General features: G+C 33.8%; 2 protein-coding genes across 3 annotated transcripts; one reads left to right on the forward strand and one right to left on the reverse strand.

Moving 5' to 3' along the window:
• Window positions 1–23: 23 nt before the first annotated feature.
• On the reverse strand, window positions 24–8698 carry LOC130625662 (uncharacterized). Its single transcript, XM_057440761.1, has 6 exons — window positions 7908–8698; window positions 4871–5130; window positions 2102–4532; window positions 1005–1271; window positions 764–795; window positions 24–642 (listed from the first exon to the last, which is right to left on the reverse strand). The coding sequence occupies exons 1-6, from the start codon at window positions 8417–8419 to the stop codon at window positions 164–166; spliced, it is 3981 nt and encodes a 1326-aa protein (XP_057296744.1). The 5' UTR covers window positions 8420–8698; the 3' UTR covers window positions 24–163.
• On the forward strand, window positions 6284–15679 carry LOC130625663 (uncharacterized). Of its 2 annotated transcripts, XM_057440763.1 has the most exons (5): window positions 6284–6354; window positions 11336–11412; window positions 13500–13540; window positions 13622–13798; window positions 14555–15679. In XM_057440763.1, the coding sequence occupies exons 3-5, from the start codon at window positions 13537–13539 to the stop codon at window positions 15109–15111; spliced, it is 738 nt and encodes a 245-aa protein (XP_057296746.1). In that variant the 5' UTR covers window positions 6284–6354; window positions 11336–11412; window positions 13500–13536; the 3' UTR covers window positions 15112–15679. The 2 variants fall into 2 exon arrangements, with proteins under 2 accessions (XP_057296746.1, XP_057296745.1); XM_057440762.1 differs by having other exon boundaries at window positions 13500–13798.
• The last annotated feature ends 822 nt before the right edge of the window (window positions 15680–16501 follow it).

Below are 16501 nucleotides of genomic sequence, written 5' to 3' on the forward strand. Positions count from 1 at the left end.
AATCTCATGATTAGTGGAAAGAGATAAGCCTGTTTCATACAAGATATTCATGCGTTTAAAACAAAACCTCTGTAATAATTTCAGTAGATAATTACGCAGTAGTTAAAATACAAAGTCTAATTCGAAATATAAAATTTAATTAATTTTAGCTTTCACGATGCGTTTATTGAGCATTTTCAATCTTCTTTTCAATATCTTGTTTTTTCTGTTTATTTCCTATCTTACCAGCCATTTCATAGGCGGTTTTATCATATTTGTTTTTAATGGTTGTGTCAGCATTAAATCGTAATAATACATCCACACAAGCAACGTTTCCATATGATGCAGCATAATGCAAGATCGTGCCTTTGTCAAGATCCTTGCGGTTAATGTGGTCTATGTTGTGTTGACATAAAATATCTAAGATCTTATCGTGACCATTCATTGCAGCTAGAACATAACTGTTGCTTTTCATTTTTGTTTCTGCCCAAACATTGCTACCTTGTGCAACAAGAAGCAAGACCATTTTTTCATTCTTTTCCATTACAGCCAGCATTAACGGCGTCCAACCGTTTTCATCGGTCATGAAGACGCAATTGGGATCTGTAGATAGAAGATTTCCCAATTCTTTTAAGTTATTACCATGAATAGCTTCTGCAATGTCTGAGGTAAAGTTTAAAGTAACAAATAGAAGTTTGGATAAATTTAAAGGCAGTATTTATGTTTGTACTCCAACATTTCTCATACAAAGAAAACTGAAGTACTAGCAGGATTTTATTCTTACCTTTAAAAGTTACTGGTGGAGCAGGAAAAGGCCTATGGATAAAATAAAGAATGAATATTTTAAATAAAACTAGAATAAAAACATCATAGCAGTCATAACAACGTTGTCAGAATTGCAGGGTTAAAATTTTTGCTTCTCACAACTTTATAATTACTGTGGAAAAAAATGCATGACCTGGACGATTCTTTAATCACATCTATTCATCAAATCCTACTTAATATAACAATAATTTTTTTTTTACCTGTGACAGTATTTTACAATGCTATCCTCTGATGCACAAGTTTGATTGACAGCTTTTACACAAAACTGATAAGTTTTTTCAACTTCAATGTTGCTAATAATACATCGGTTTGACCTGATATTATTTGCAACTACTTCCCAATTGGAGCTTCTCTCCTCTTGTTTTGTAACAGTGTAATCGTATCCTCTATTTTCCCACTGTAATTCACACGATGAATCAGTTATATACGAACATACAATACTGCTGACTTTCTGGGGAGGATAAAGACTAAAAAGTTAACAACAATAAGTTAGAAATGAAATTTCAGCATACAATAGCGGCAAGCAAATTTTTGTTCAACGGCCATACTGTGAAGCAAAGTATGAGTATTTGATTTTTCTTACTTCTGATGAAAGAATGAACGCACAAAATTAAAATTAAAATGTAAAGTAGTGTTTAAATTAAAGCACGTACGACCACGAAAAAACAAATAATCAAGGCACAAATATGAAAAATAAATTAACATATGTATCAACGAAGAACGCGAAATATAACACTTATTTTATTGCACGTTATGCAAAAAGCGCAAATATATGGCTTGGGATGTTATTTAGCTTCGGTTATGAAGCTTGTTTCGTTGTTTGTTTGTAGAAATCTAATGCAAAGTTCAAAGATATGTTTATGTTATAAATATACAGTATTTTTGCAGGCTGCTTGAAATTAGTTTCGACTCAATAAGTTTTATGTACTTTCACCAAGTTATTTTGTTTTTAAAAAGTGTGATATTTATTAATTCGTGTTTGCACAATTACTGTTCGTCTTTTTTTTATCAAAAATATCCGTTGGACATGCTAGCAGGTAGACTAGCTATAAGTTAAATATTCACTACGGGGCATAAAATTAAGGACATTTCTGTTTTTTGGTTTCCGTGTATTAGATGCTAGAGGTATTAAATAACTTTAATTCAACCAACGTGTTAGGCAAGTTTTAAAAATAGAATTATTGTTAAAGGTTGTAAAATATCTTGTTTTTATTCATGCTGTCTATTTACAAAAAAAAAAAAAAAAAATCCCCAATAACAAACAATTATTTAATATTTATAACAAACACATCCTTACTTTTTAAAAATGATTTCCTCAGCGTTTATGACTTCTGACTGTGTGTCGGGATAATTGACTCTACTTTCTAGTGTAGTTTTCATATTTTTATACTCCAGATGGTTGTTGTTCACTTCGAATACGTTATTTTTTCCACTGCACGGCTCAACCATATTAGGATTAAATGTCACGCATATTTCGCGAAGATATTTCGCAGCTAAGAGTTCCTTAAGAAAGTAACCAGTTGAGCACTTTTGAATGCTTTTGCTGTTTATATGGGATGTAGAAATTATAATCAGGTTTTCAGTAACACATGACAAACTTTCCAGTGTTAGATGAGTCAACTTGCTGTCATTTAGATCAATGATTGAGATGCATTCAGCTGCTTCATCTCCACGGCAGCCCTCTGGGCTTGTTAGCATGGTATAGAAACCATCCTCTGGCAGTGCATTCACAGATGAGTCACGACTATCCATGATTTTCCATTGGGTTGATGAATCATAATAAAAATAGTCTTTTCCTAGGAGCCTAAGCAATCTATGAAATATTCTTTTTTGATCATCTGACTTGTGAATAAGCAGACGTTTTAATTTTTTGTCTAACCACGTTTTCTTTAAAACAATTGCCAGCGTGACCACAAGATCAGCTTCTGTTTCAGGTGTTTCTTTGAGGTGTATAAAACAAGGTTCTTTCCCTTGAATCTTGTGGCCGAGCGCTATGGCAGTGTTGCATTCTACCTTTAAAGTTGCTTTAACATCTGCAGAACATTTTGTTTCATCAAGGGTAGCAGTAACAATATCAATATCAAGCAACGGCTCAAATGGTTTTTCTTCCATATCTGGAACTATTTTCTCTTCCACCTTAACTAATCCATCTCCCTTGTCTGAATCTTGTTTCTTCAGGACAATTTTTTCACTCTCTGTTGCAGGATCCTTACTTTTCAAATCAGGAAGGTTAGTTTCCGTTGTATTAGCAGTTATTTTCTCTTCAAACGCTTTGAGAAATTTGAATATAAGCTCAGATGTTCTCATAGCAAGCTTAAGTCTCAGTACCGTCATTCCCGTTTTTTCGTACTCGTAGGTGTTATAAATTGTTTTGTGTCCATTACACTCAAAAGTTCGATGTTTCTCGATTGATTGCGGGAACAAAACTACGACGGACTCCTGAACATTCTTTTCTGTTTCAAAGTATTGCTTTAGAGCTGATGCTTCAGAGGTATCAAACATTTCTCCATCTATCTCGTCTGCTATCATATGGACTTGTATGAGGCTGTGCTTGTTGATTACAAGAGGCAATAATTGTGAAATTTTAGGTAATTTACTTAGTTTCATTTCCTTTGATAATTCCACAATATTTTTGATCTCGACAGTAACGTTATCTTTCCAATCAAATGTTTTCTTAAAGTCGATAACATTTTTGAGCAACAAAGATTTATCATTCCAAATGACATAGTAAATAATACATTTCGATTCGCATCTGTCGTAAAGATCTTTTAAATGACACTGCGCTAAAATAGTTTTACCGCTGCCCAACGGACCAATGATAATCTTCTTCTTTGCTTCAGCATGCAAAAAGCGTAGTTGCTCGTTGGATAGCATCACCGATTTTACTTGCTCATGTACGTCATCTTCACTGATTACGGGAACTTTGTATCCCATCTGTCGCATGGCCATGAAACACATAATTTGACTCATCATACTGCTGTGTGGTTCTTTATATGTTCTTCCTCCCAATTTTTCTCCTAACATGTTTAAGAAAAAATCCTTGAACTGATTTGATTCACAAATATTTTTACGCAACACTTTACAATCAACGCAAATATCCATCTGCATGTCTTTTTCAAATTTTGGAGCTGCCACAACACTGACAAGTACCATCTTATCTCTTACAATGCTCTGTTTGATAATAGCTAGTTGTAGTAGATCATTCTCGCCTTTCTTGCATTCGTCTTGTATGCTTTCTGCATCTGTTGTCTCTGTATAACGAATATTTATGATCATGTTATCACACAAAAGTAAAATTCTGTTGGTACAACTTGCTTGTTCACAACATATTCCACTCTGCAAATTCAGGAACTTTAAATGTTCATTTGTGTCGTAATTGGTAAAAAAAGTGGAATGGTCGTACTTAGATCCAGTTAAAGCTTCTTTAATTTTATGTGCAAATACAGAGACCTTTTGGTCACGAATTAGAGATGGGAACTGGACGGATTTTTGCAGAGTTGAGTCTCCACGGGTAAAATAACGGTCAATGTAACCATTGGCAAACTTTTTGTAATCACTTCGGGTCAATAATTTACGTTCTTTATTACATATTATCTCTACTTGCGATGTCACTGACTCTGTTTGCGAGATTTGGTTAATTTGTTGTGACAATGACGCGCTGTTATGTGTCAATAGATGGATAGCATTAACGTCATTATCATATTGGTGTGCACAGGCTTTAGCGATATCTAAATGTAAGTATAAAGTATAGAAATAAGAGTGTATCTAAAGCCACGAGAGTAAAGAACATGCGATGGTTTATATAAGGTAGAAATATTTGGTATAAAAAAAACAGTATACTAGAATTCAACAAATAATTAAACAATATGCCATTTCATTTTTTATTTTTTAAGTTTAAATAAAATGGCATTTTGTTTAATTATTTATTGAATTCTAGTCTACTGTTCTTTCTTTTTAATCGTTATATAAAGCTTTTATTATTTGACTATTATACCTAAAATCAGCAACCCCCCTCCCTTGCAACCATCTCATTTGCTACGAAAAAAATAAAACAAATAATAGCTACCTTCAATGAAAACATTTTCTGCATTGTTTTGGCTATCGATTAACCGAATGGATATTTGGTTAAACTTTTGCATTTTTTGTGTTGCTTTTACTGTCACATTCAACTTGTTTTCCTGTTTCTTGTCTGTGAAATCTTTGTTCCTACTTAATTCTTTAGTTTTTGAAGAGTCTCTCGCATCATCAATCTCTACTGTTTGGACAGACCAATCCCCAGTAAATCGCAGATCAAGATTTCCATGATGATCATTGTATATGTAATAACTAATAAAAAAGAAAGATGTATCATACTTAGTGGTGTGTGATACATGGCCTTATTACTATTCTAAACTTTCTGATTATTAACAGGCGCGAATCCAGGGTTAGTCAGATAAGTCGCGTGACTAAGTGTAAATTTGACGAAAAATGTTAGCCAAGCAAATGATGTTGCAGAGGGAGTGCGTTATAAAATCACATTGTAATTTATTTCAACGAAAATCCATGGTTCACAGCCCTCTCCATTTCGCCTATGGCGATGTTGACGTCAAAGTTGTGACATTGCTACCAAATAGACTGAGAGGGTTGCAAATTATAGCTTACATGTTTTGACTGATTCATTGTGACTAATCAGTCACTCAGTCAGTCAAAAATCAAATAGCTATGGCCAGCAACCCTCCCCATCTTACATAAGGGGCATGTGACGTCAAAATCTAGACGTAATTTTCACACTCTATGCGTAGTCCAGCAATATGTCGCCCGCAGCCGGCGTAGGAAATTTAGGTTCCGTACTGCGTGGTTACTTATAACCTGTTAGGCTATAGTTTTAACTCCCATCCGTCAGGATTAGTCAAACACTCACGCCTTTTGGATTGGATTCTTTCCGTACTATCATGGCTACTGCAGACATGTTGGCGCGGGTGCTCACTGATTTAAAGTGTGATAATGTTGAATCTGTTCGTAAAATCCAAAAAGAACTTTTAGAAAGTGTTTATTCTCGGCCATTTTTGTTGTCTGGGGATATTTATCCTTCGGTTGGTAAAAGTCTGCATCGGAATTCAGGTGCAGATATATACATTCCATCTGGGGCGAGGTGTGAAGATAAAGGAATTGTTGCTTTAAGGTGAGAAGTATGTTTTTTACTCTTCAACACACCTTGCATGTATTTAATTGTTTTCAGTATATTCGCTATGAAAAGCTAGTTGAGGGAAGCTTTTTACAACAGACTATCAAAAACAAATACAAAAAGATTTAATTAGCTATAGCTAGCTAGATGGCTAATTGTTTTCTTAATATGAGCTTTGAATAAAATTTTCAGCATTGTGGAGGAGTTCATTCTCAATTAATATTTGTGTTGTTATTAGAAGCAAGAACTTGACATCTGGATAAGTAAGGTCTTCGAATGGCTATTAGGAAACAAAGTTTGTTGAGTGAAAGGTCATGGTAAAATATATTATTTTTAGATTCAATCCATCAGGAGACTGTCTATACAGCTTAGCATCGTTGTTATTGGTAGGTGATAATTCTCGTGTTGATGTTTTGAGAATCTTGACATCCATAGAACATTTCTTGCATCCTTCCTTTTATTCCAATCATCCTTGTTTTCAATTTGCTCTTAAAAACCAAAAGGGAAATATTTTTATATCTGAAAAAAGTTTATTCAGATTTTCCCTTTCCCATATTGTTTGTGATATGACTCTTTCTTCTGAGGAAGCAGTTAAAGCAGAAGCAATCAAAAACTGTACCCCAAGACATGGTCTCCTTTTCTATCAATACTTGCCTTGTCAACACTAATAAAGAGTAAAATTAATACGTTTTTCCCACAGTTCGGCTTGTTACTGTTTCGAACTCTCTTTACACAGTGTATATTGCCACGCCCATCTATTTTACCTGATGGAGATCAGTTAAAATTTTATTTTGTTATGAAGGTATTGTTAAGTCTGGTGTAGACTTCAAGCCAAATCATTATGTTCCCCTTGTTCCAGGTTGCAACTTTCTTAACCGAAAGTCGCATTTTCTTATTTCAGCATGCAAAAAGCAGAAAATTAGCCTTCTTAATTTTTCTTTTAAAGTTCAAACGAAACTTGAGTTTAGCCCTATGAATAAACAAATATATCTGAACAAGAACATGTGTTAAGGAGTGTATGTATAATATCACATGTATGTACATTTCATCTTCATTATTCTGATCTTTCCATATTCTTATTGTTATTGTTATGATTGTGTTTTACTTTGCTGTCCTGGTGTGATAATTTGATTCACCTAGTCATGCTGATGAAGTCTGATATTGGCAGAAACAGCAAGAGTTTGTAAATAATGAAATATATTCACAATTGTCTCACTTTATTGTAGTTAATCCCTGTTAATTTTAGTGGTTTTATCTATCTAAAATAAGACGTGTAAGACGGAGAGTTGATTCTTATAAAAATGTTCTTAGGAGATTTTCTTATAGCTTAGCGTTTCTTTTCGTCAATTTTACTAATAACTAGATAAATCGGAAGACAATTTTCGGTGATTTTTGTACCCGCAAAGCTTAAATTAGCGAAAGTTTCTAGGGCTTCTCCCCAGACCCCACCTGGGGGGCTTACAGCGCCCCCAGGACCCCAACTGCTAAATTCAAGACTTAGTTCAAATATTGCTGCGCAGCAGCAATATTTCGACTAAGTCTTGGAAAAGTCTGGATCCGCCCCTGTATTACGTACTTTTTTCCTGCTTCACAAAATTGTGGCTACTTTCCTGTTTTAAATTATTCACTTCTAAACTTATGATGCCTAGGTTAAATTTCCTTTTTCAACGTATGGAAGACAGGCAGGGATAAGAAAGTACTTTCGGGCAAAAAAAATGAAGATAGTTAATTCTTTCGTATCATGCTACTTAAGTTCAATTTAGTACTTTAGACATTTAGAAGGCAAGATAAGCTTCATCAGTGTTGTTTAAAACAACAAAATTCCTGTGTAAAGTGTTGTTTAAAGTTTTGTGTTTTGCTATAAGTTTTACAAATCTTTAATTTTAAAAAATGATATGAACTTGTCTAAAAAATTTATTAGAAAATTAATGTTGCTTACTCGTTTGATTGAAGTTCTCTTTTGCTCTTGCTAATAGAAGTTTCAAAAGCTTTTAAATCATCCAACTTTTTCAGTTTTAAATCCTGCACTTCAGTCACATATCCAAGCTTTGCAAGGTTATTTTCGATATTATCCCATCGTTTTAAAAAAGTAGAGTATGACACATTAGGGTTATGTATAACAAAATTTCTTTCCTTCTTTATTTCTTTGACGGCATTACGCATTTCACTTTTCAGATTCTTGCTGTTCAGCAACAGATGACATAATAGGCTTAAATCAAATTTACTCGAGTCTGTCTTTTTACTTTTAGGTAAAGCAATTTCCAGTTGTTGCGGGCTTAGATTCTTTAGTTTTCCATTTTTTTTCAGTTTATTTAAAGTTTCGTACAATTCTTCCTCATTTCTTGGGAAATTTCCAAGCTTCTTGTCATGAAATAAATTTCTTAAGAACTTCTCGCACTCAAACATGAAAGTAAGCAGTTTGATTCTGCTTAAGAAGGATGATTGTTTCATGACAGTGAGGGTAATATTCTCTTGTAGTAGGTTCCCTATTGCTGTTCAACTACTGATCACTTGAAAGACTAAATGTCAAATACACGCCACCAGTTATCAGTACTGAGGATCTGCATGCTGTTTTATATATCTTCCAATACTTGTTTGATACAGGATAAGTTTAGTTTCTTTTCTTGTATTGAATTTCAATTGTAATATCTTTTTTTTAATTAAAAATGCACTAATTGGTACTGGTTTCACAGAAAGTTCAGTCACATTTCTGTTTTGCTGGCAAGTAGATGTGTTATATCAAAGGATCTGGTGACCAGGTAGATTAGATGTACAAAAATATTTTTGTTAAAAAAACCTTATTATAAAGCCTTATTATGCATCTTTAATCAGATCTGGTCGCAATAGAGGGATTGAGCGTCTTTTAAAAGCTACACATGCTATCATCACTAATAAGCAAGACAGTTTCGACTCGTGATTTGGTGTCAGTTGATAAATAATACCTTTTTTAAATGTAATCAGATATGGTAAAATCCCTTTTCAATAACGTACGTTCACAATTATATAAAACAAAACGTTCTCCATAAAATAACACAGCATGGATTACAACATTGAATATTTTCGGACAATTTTATTTTCAATGTGAAAGTTTTGATTGTCCAATAAATTTAAATTAGCCTTGTGGACTGCAAATATGACTTTAAGAACGTGCTATGGGTAATATGGTTTTTTTTCTTATTCTAAAACGATATTTCTAACCTTATCTTTGTCGACTCGGAGTAGGATAGATTTTGATTTAAAAAGTTCTCACTCTAAATATGCACCATGACAAGTATATATGTACAGCAAAGCCATCATAAGGTTTTGTGATGACTGTCAATACTCACCGGAAAACCTGAAAAGGAGAGTTTCATTTCTATCATGTTTCTCTACCAGACATATGAAGTAAGGAAAAAATTTCATACAGTAAAATGCAGAATGACGGAACAACGCAGCAAATTAGGCCTAAATAGTTGCTCTGGACCCAAAATAGCTGTTTCAGATCCCGAATGACTATTCTGGATTCGAAATAACAGTTTCGAATAACGATATGGAAATGCGGTTAAAGCTGCAAACCATCAAATGTTCGCCAATTCTTCTGGAAGAATTGTAAAGTTTCATTCCGAACCAGTGACAAGAAATTATCAAGGACACATTGTAAGAGCCACACCCTTAAGTGGTAACCCTGCAGTAATATTGGGTCCTGGTTGTAGGCCAACATCGAGAATAACTGAAATTACAACATTATGAAACCGAATGCATGTTTAATGGAGACACGTGTGGAAGTTATGAGGATAGTACTTCAAAATTATTGGATAGGTTAAAACTAATTACCTCCACTTAGTCGACTCTTGTTTTCGTAACCCAAATAATATAATGGATTAATTTATGAGCATACCGACATGCATTGCGTAATTAGCACATTGATACCTTTGTATGCAGGTGCAGGTAGAGTCTTCGTTTAATTCTGCAGGTCTATTAAATCAAGAAGACTTGCGCGGTGGGTAGGGTAGGCTTGTGGAAATTTGCATGAATATATATATATTATTAAAAGTTTATAAGTTACTTACTATTTCTATTTAACTCGTGCATTTTTGCTTTCTAAAGTAACAGTCTGTACCAACAACAACTTTTACAAGTAAAAATATTTTAAAAGTCACCATACAATCTTTAAATCAATTGCATGGTTATCAGGAAGAAGCTCCCTGTTAACGACATGATAGTCATGAAATGGCTCTTTGACAGAGACTCTTTTTATATTTTCAAAAATTGCAATGCTAGAAAGTATTAAAACATCCTTATTATCACACTGTGCCCACAGGTGGAGAAAAACGCTCGCTGTATAACGTTGTGTCAGAGTTTGAATTAAAATCCAGAGCAGCTATTCGATTGGAACAGTTATATCGCATCCGAAACGGTTATTCCGGTCAGATTGTTTCGAATTTGTGCCGTTCTTTCAGATTCGATTCGTTGTTCCATCGTTCTGTTGTTATCTCGGAGTTGCGCGGTTAAATATGCAAGAATGATTTATACTAAACATCAATGAATATAGTGGCATTTCATTTAACAAAATATGGAAGCTGTTATGTTGTTAGATGTAATGTTTAGCCCTTATTCTACGACTCCATAACCCTAACCTAAAAAACTCGAAAACGCGCCAGTAACACGATGAAAAGAACAGGCGAAGATGGAGGCTAAAAATGTCCTAATTAGAAAAGAAGGCAAGTCTTTTAGTTATTCAAAGTTTTATTATTGAAATTTAACAGATAACTATTTTTTAAGCATTATGCGACTATAAACACAATTCAGCTATATTGACAGTGTATATTTGGGGCTAAAAAACAGCTTGAAATCAAAACATGAGATTACCAATAGTTAACAACTGTTTTATACATAAATGCTACAAGAATCTATTTTATAATTGAAGAAATCGAATTGTTGAAATTTTGTTTAACAGCTGGTAAACTGCCGGTCAACTGTTGATCAACTGTTTTTCAACTGTTAGTAAGCTGTTGGTAAGCTGTTGGTTAACAGTTGGTAAGCTGTTGGTTAATTGTTGATAAGCTGTTGGTTAACAGTTGGTAAGCTGGTAACTTTCGATAAACTTTTGGTTATTTAATGGTTAACTAATGGTTATCTGTCGTTTAACTGCCATTTAACTGTTGGAAAAGTGTTGGTTAACTATTGGTAAAATGTTGGTTAACTTTGGTTAACCTCACCCGACTTGCTTGTCTTTGTATTCAAAAAAGTATAACAAAATTCAGCGACATTTTGTCTCTCACTCCACGACATGGCAAATGACCATCAATATATATCAATATTTCTGACTCAAAATTTTCTCCTTTTACTCTGCAAAATGATGGACTTGTATCCACACATTTTTTTTAGGAGTTCCCAACATGCATCCGGATAGCGAATCAATTGAACAAGATAGCGTGTACCAATCGAAGAAATTTTAACATAGTGTGAGTAGAAATTCGAAACATTAAGTATTTTATTACCCCGTGTCAAATTTTGAAAGTTTTACATTGTGTAAGTTGTGTGATAAGCCGAGACAAAAAAAATCACCAATACTCTGAAAGGGTTTAGTAGGAAAAGATTGTGAATTATGGTATATTTAAACCCCTGAAAAATTGGACCTTATGGCAAGATAAATCATTCCGTTAAGGATTTGTTTTTATTTATTTTATTGCACTTTTCGCTTAGTTTAGGAGGAATACTTTCATCAGGGGCGGACGTAGGATTCTTATTGACTGGTGTAAAATAGCCGTAAAAAGGCTTAATTTTTTGTCAAGGTGGTCAAAACAATTGGAGGGCGTATTAAGCATCCCGACGGGATTATTGCCCTTTAACGCTTCCTGATGGTCAAAACAGCTTAAACAAAACCGCTGCACTTCCTTTTTTGCTTCAAGTCACGTAAGTTTTGACTTATTTTGTACAACCTTGAATTACAAACATCAAATTTTCTTGTCTTTTTATGTAAATTAAGTATTTCTTTTAAATATTATATAAAATCGTGGACGGAATTGACTTTCTTTAGCGTCGGGTATAGTAGATGCATATTTGATACCACTTGTACTCAACATTGGCCATTGCAGCTAAAAAAACAAAACACACTTCCGAATGTAATCTAGAAGCGTTTAAGGCATTTTTTGTACGAAAATGCAAAATTAAGGATCGAAAAAAGCGGCATTGTTTATCAAATTAGTAATTCCGCTTACTACATTGTTTTTAAACCAATCAGCTTGATTTCATGATAATCTAAACCAATCAGGATATTGAAAAATCATAGCAAACTTTTTAATCGACATGTGAGGCGAAGTAAACTTTATTTGAAAACTAAAATTAATATCAATTGAAAACTAAATCACTAACAACTTATATAGATAACAAAAACAAATAATTTGCTTATTTGAACTCAACAAAAATTTTAAGCTGGTCCCTATTTAAAATGCTAACGAAGTGTAAGAAATTTTGGGGACAGTACTTAAAGATAAACTTTAGAGTTAGCTAAACAACAAAAAAAGAAGCAACCTGAAATTACATATAGCTAAATTTGCAACAAAACTCTCGATCCCATGTATCTCTCGCTTCAAGATTAATTCTATCAACAGCTAAATATATGTACTTTGGAATATCCAACAACAATAGTCGGGAATCCTCTCATGCTTTAATGTTTTTGTACTAAAATTCACAATCTTTAGAGCATATCGTTGCATACATTATGACGCGTGAATAAATTATCTATGTGGATGTAAACCAATCGTACAGAACTCACTAGCCTGTACGAGGGGCTCCTTCGCCGCCGGCCTCGATGTCAAAAAGGCAAGAAATCCTAGGGACAAGGTTGATACAATAATAATATTCTTTTAAGAATGGGCTAAAATGAATCAGGTAAATGTGATGTACTTACGCCTAGATTATAAGCCCATTTTATTCATTAAAGTCCTTAAATTGACTTTATCTTTCTTTATTGACCTTGATTATCATTCTTATTAGGAGTTTTCTTCGTTCCAAATCCGTCGGTTACAACACTCATGGTCTGATAAAAAAAACAGTTTGAATGAGTTGTCTTTAAAAAAAAAATAGACTGTCTCACTGAAGTTATTTCTATCAGCAATTTTAATTACGATTTTACTTTTAGTTTTCCCTCAAACGAATATTGCAATTTTATTCTTGATTTTCATCAGATAGTTTTTGATTCTAACAATTCAGTAATTTAAAGTTATGTATTTTTATTTCTTTTTGTAATGGTACATTGTTACTCAAGCAACAATGTGCAGCTATATCATTAACATGTAATATATAATGCTAAATAGCAATTAGCTTAATTATATGTTAAAACGCAGTGTAGATCATTAACAGCGTGATCATAGCAATACACAGACAAAAGACCGCATGTGCGGTATAAATAGTATTACATCAGCAATTTTTTTCAGCATTAACATTCATGATGGCAAATATAGTGGTATATTTCCACGTGCTTTCTGAACAATTGAAGTAATAGGTTGAAAGTGTTTACTTATTTTTGCAGGAAACTTTATTGTTGTAGGTCGTAGAAGCAAGTAAGGTAGAAGCGATATCATTTGATGGGTAACGTTTCCTATCATTTTCGATTACATGATTATTTAAGAAACTTAAAGTAACTTCCTTTGATGCCCGTCTCTATTTTAGATATGAAACTGTATTTTTTGATTGCAGTCATTGGCATCAGTGTATTGGCACTTGCTGAAGAAAATGAGCAACAATTTGAAGACGAATTAATTGATTTTGATCCTAGCTGGAAAAATCCTGTTTCTGCATATCGTGGAAATGGCTACTCAAGATATCATCGATACACCTTGGGTAAATGTAAGTAGACATTCATGTTTAAGAGATTATGTGAATAACTACTATCTGTTTTTTCACTTTTTTTGAAGTAGTAAGTAATGCAACGTGTTGTTTTTCTTCCTTCCTAAGGGCTGCCTCCTTCCCATCTTGCTGCACCTTTGCAACATTACCAATTAGAGATATATCGTAATGATCCGATTAAGCGCCCAGCATTTTTTAAGAGCCCCATCGAATAAGCGCCCAGGTAATTTCCTCAAAGTTCAATAAGTGCCTAGCACTTATTAAACGCCCCGTTGAATAAGCACCCACCTGATAAAAGAGGGCGCTTAATTGAAAACTACCTTGAGCAACTGGGCGCTTATTTGAAAATTTTACTTTCTTATATTGAGAACCCTAAAAAGGCTAAACTTTATTTTGTTACATCTTAAAAATAAATTGAAAATCACCGTTGTCTTTAATTTGTACAAAACTAGGAAAAATTTATAGGCGCCCAGTATTTTTTAAGCGCCACCCCACCCCCCCTCCCCTCGATAAACGCCATTTCTAAAAATTTAATAAGCGCCCAGGGCGCTTGTATGGATTATTACGGTACACTATTTTTTAAACTTAACAGACTGTAAAAAAACTTGATTTGTCGTTACCTTGAAATGATTGCATATAACTGCGCACGGATCGAACACCCTAGCCATGCAAGAACAAGTCATAAAATATAACTAATATACGTCCCAATTGTGGAAAAAAAATAAATTTCTAATCTTTGAGCACTTTCTACAACAGGTGGAAGATTCCAATATAACATCAACACGCATCTTTGCCATGGTGGAGAACGTTTTCTAAAGAAACATTATAAATTATGCGAATATTCGCTTTATGATGTCCGCACACACTTCTGCTTCAGGGGAAACATATTACCAACAAAGTTATATCGGATTTGCAGAAACAATATCTGCATAAAAAAGGATCAATTCTGCTTCAAAGGAGCATGCTATCTCAAAAAGATATTTCAAATCTGCCGAGATGCTGTCTGCAACAAATTCACTGAAGCCTGTTTCAAGGGACAATGTTATTTACGTCGTGTTTACCAAATATGTCGGTGGGTCGTTTGCAAACGAAGTACAGAGTTATGCTGGAGAGGACGGTGTTATGAAAAAGCAGTGTGGGGAATATGTGGCGGTCGTCTCTACCGAAGAAAATTGTACATCTGTCATTCTGGATCTGCGTACAAACGAGAATATTATGGTCACTGCGGGTCTGCCATTTACCGCAAATCGCATTACAAATGTTTACATGGAAAGTTGGTTCGCAATAAATCGTACTCGGACAAGCTTGTGTAATTTTTCCTTTTTGTAATGTTCATTACAAGAAATAATAAAAATTTCTTCTCATGATGTAACTTTTCTGTAGTTCTCGGTAGTAAGGATGAAAATAAAAACGATAAAATAAAAACAGTTTATTTTTTCTGTTTTTGGGTTGTAACCATTGACGGTAATCTTATTTATACTGGTAAAAACACTTGTGTTTGTCATCAGATTAAAGCTGCAAGCTATGTTTGATAAGCTAGAAATGGAAATAGTTATCATGTGCATATTTTTTACATACCAAATACTGTTTCCTCATCAAAGCCCCTCTATGCCCATGTGAATTAGTTCGACACGATCTTTCTGGCTGAAGCTAAGAAGGTGATTTTATCGCTCTAAGTAAATTGTTTAGTGTTTGGCAAATAGCTCACATCAAGTTTATTTAATTTACAGTCTAGCAAATCAGAATTCACTGGCAAGACATGTAATTGAGCTAGTCAGTTATATTAAATTTCGCCTTGTGTCAATTTTCCTAATCTAACGTCATTACAGCTTAATGATTTTCTGCATGATACAAATATGCTTCTGATTGCACACGGAATTGCTTTTTTCAACGTGAAGTACGTGAGTAAAAAACTCAACGCAAGAGGGTTATATATACAAATATTTTTTAAAGCCGTGCGAGCGTCAGGGGATCAGTTTGCATACGATTCGAAATGTATCATAATATGAATCTATACCACATTATTCCCTTTGATTATTAACAAAAACAAATTCACATTTATTATATTATTAGCCGTGCACCTTTTTCATCAAACCAGAGTTTTTGTTTATTGAGACATCAGTGTTTAGAAATCATTTTTGGTTAAAAAGTTTTATAAACTTCATAGACAGTTTAGTTGACAGACATAGACGGTTCATTATACATTACCTAATCAATTGCAAGCAGTAGTTATTTTAGAGGTTCTTTTCGGGTCTTTTTATATTCTATTTTATGAACTATTTTTAAAATGTTTATTTTTATGCTTTTTTATTATATATATTTTATTTATGTATGTTTTAAAAAAACAGTTCCGAAACTTTCCAATCTAACGTTTATATCAAGCTCGAGAACCTAGCCTGACACTAGTTATTACTATTGGAACCAAGGCTAATCTCTTTAGTTCCTATTAATACTGCTATCAACGAGGATCCCACGAAAGGGGTAGTCATCACTCCAACTTTATAGCTAATTGCTACCATATTTTGTACACTTAAAACTCCCCCTAAAGCTACAGAAATCGCGCACGCACATAAATCGCTTAACTAGAAAATTGCCCAAGATATCAGTCCTATTCTCGTGCCGATTTCTAGGCACAAAGTATCCATTTACACTTTTATTGTCTCCGGCATGACTCGGCCAGGGATTGAACCAAAGACCGCATTT

The sequence above is a fragment of the Hydractinia symbiolongicarpus genome, chromosome 14, assembly GCF_029227915.1.
Source record: "Hydractinia symbiolongicarpus strain clone_291-10 chromosome 14, HSymV2.1, whole genome shotgun sequence".
NCBI classification, from domain to species: domain Eukaryota; kingdom Metazoa; phylum Cnidaria; class Hydrozoa; order Anthoathecata; family Hydractiniidae; genus Hydractinia; species Hydractinia symbiolongicarpus.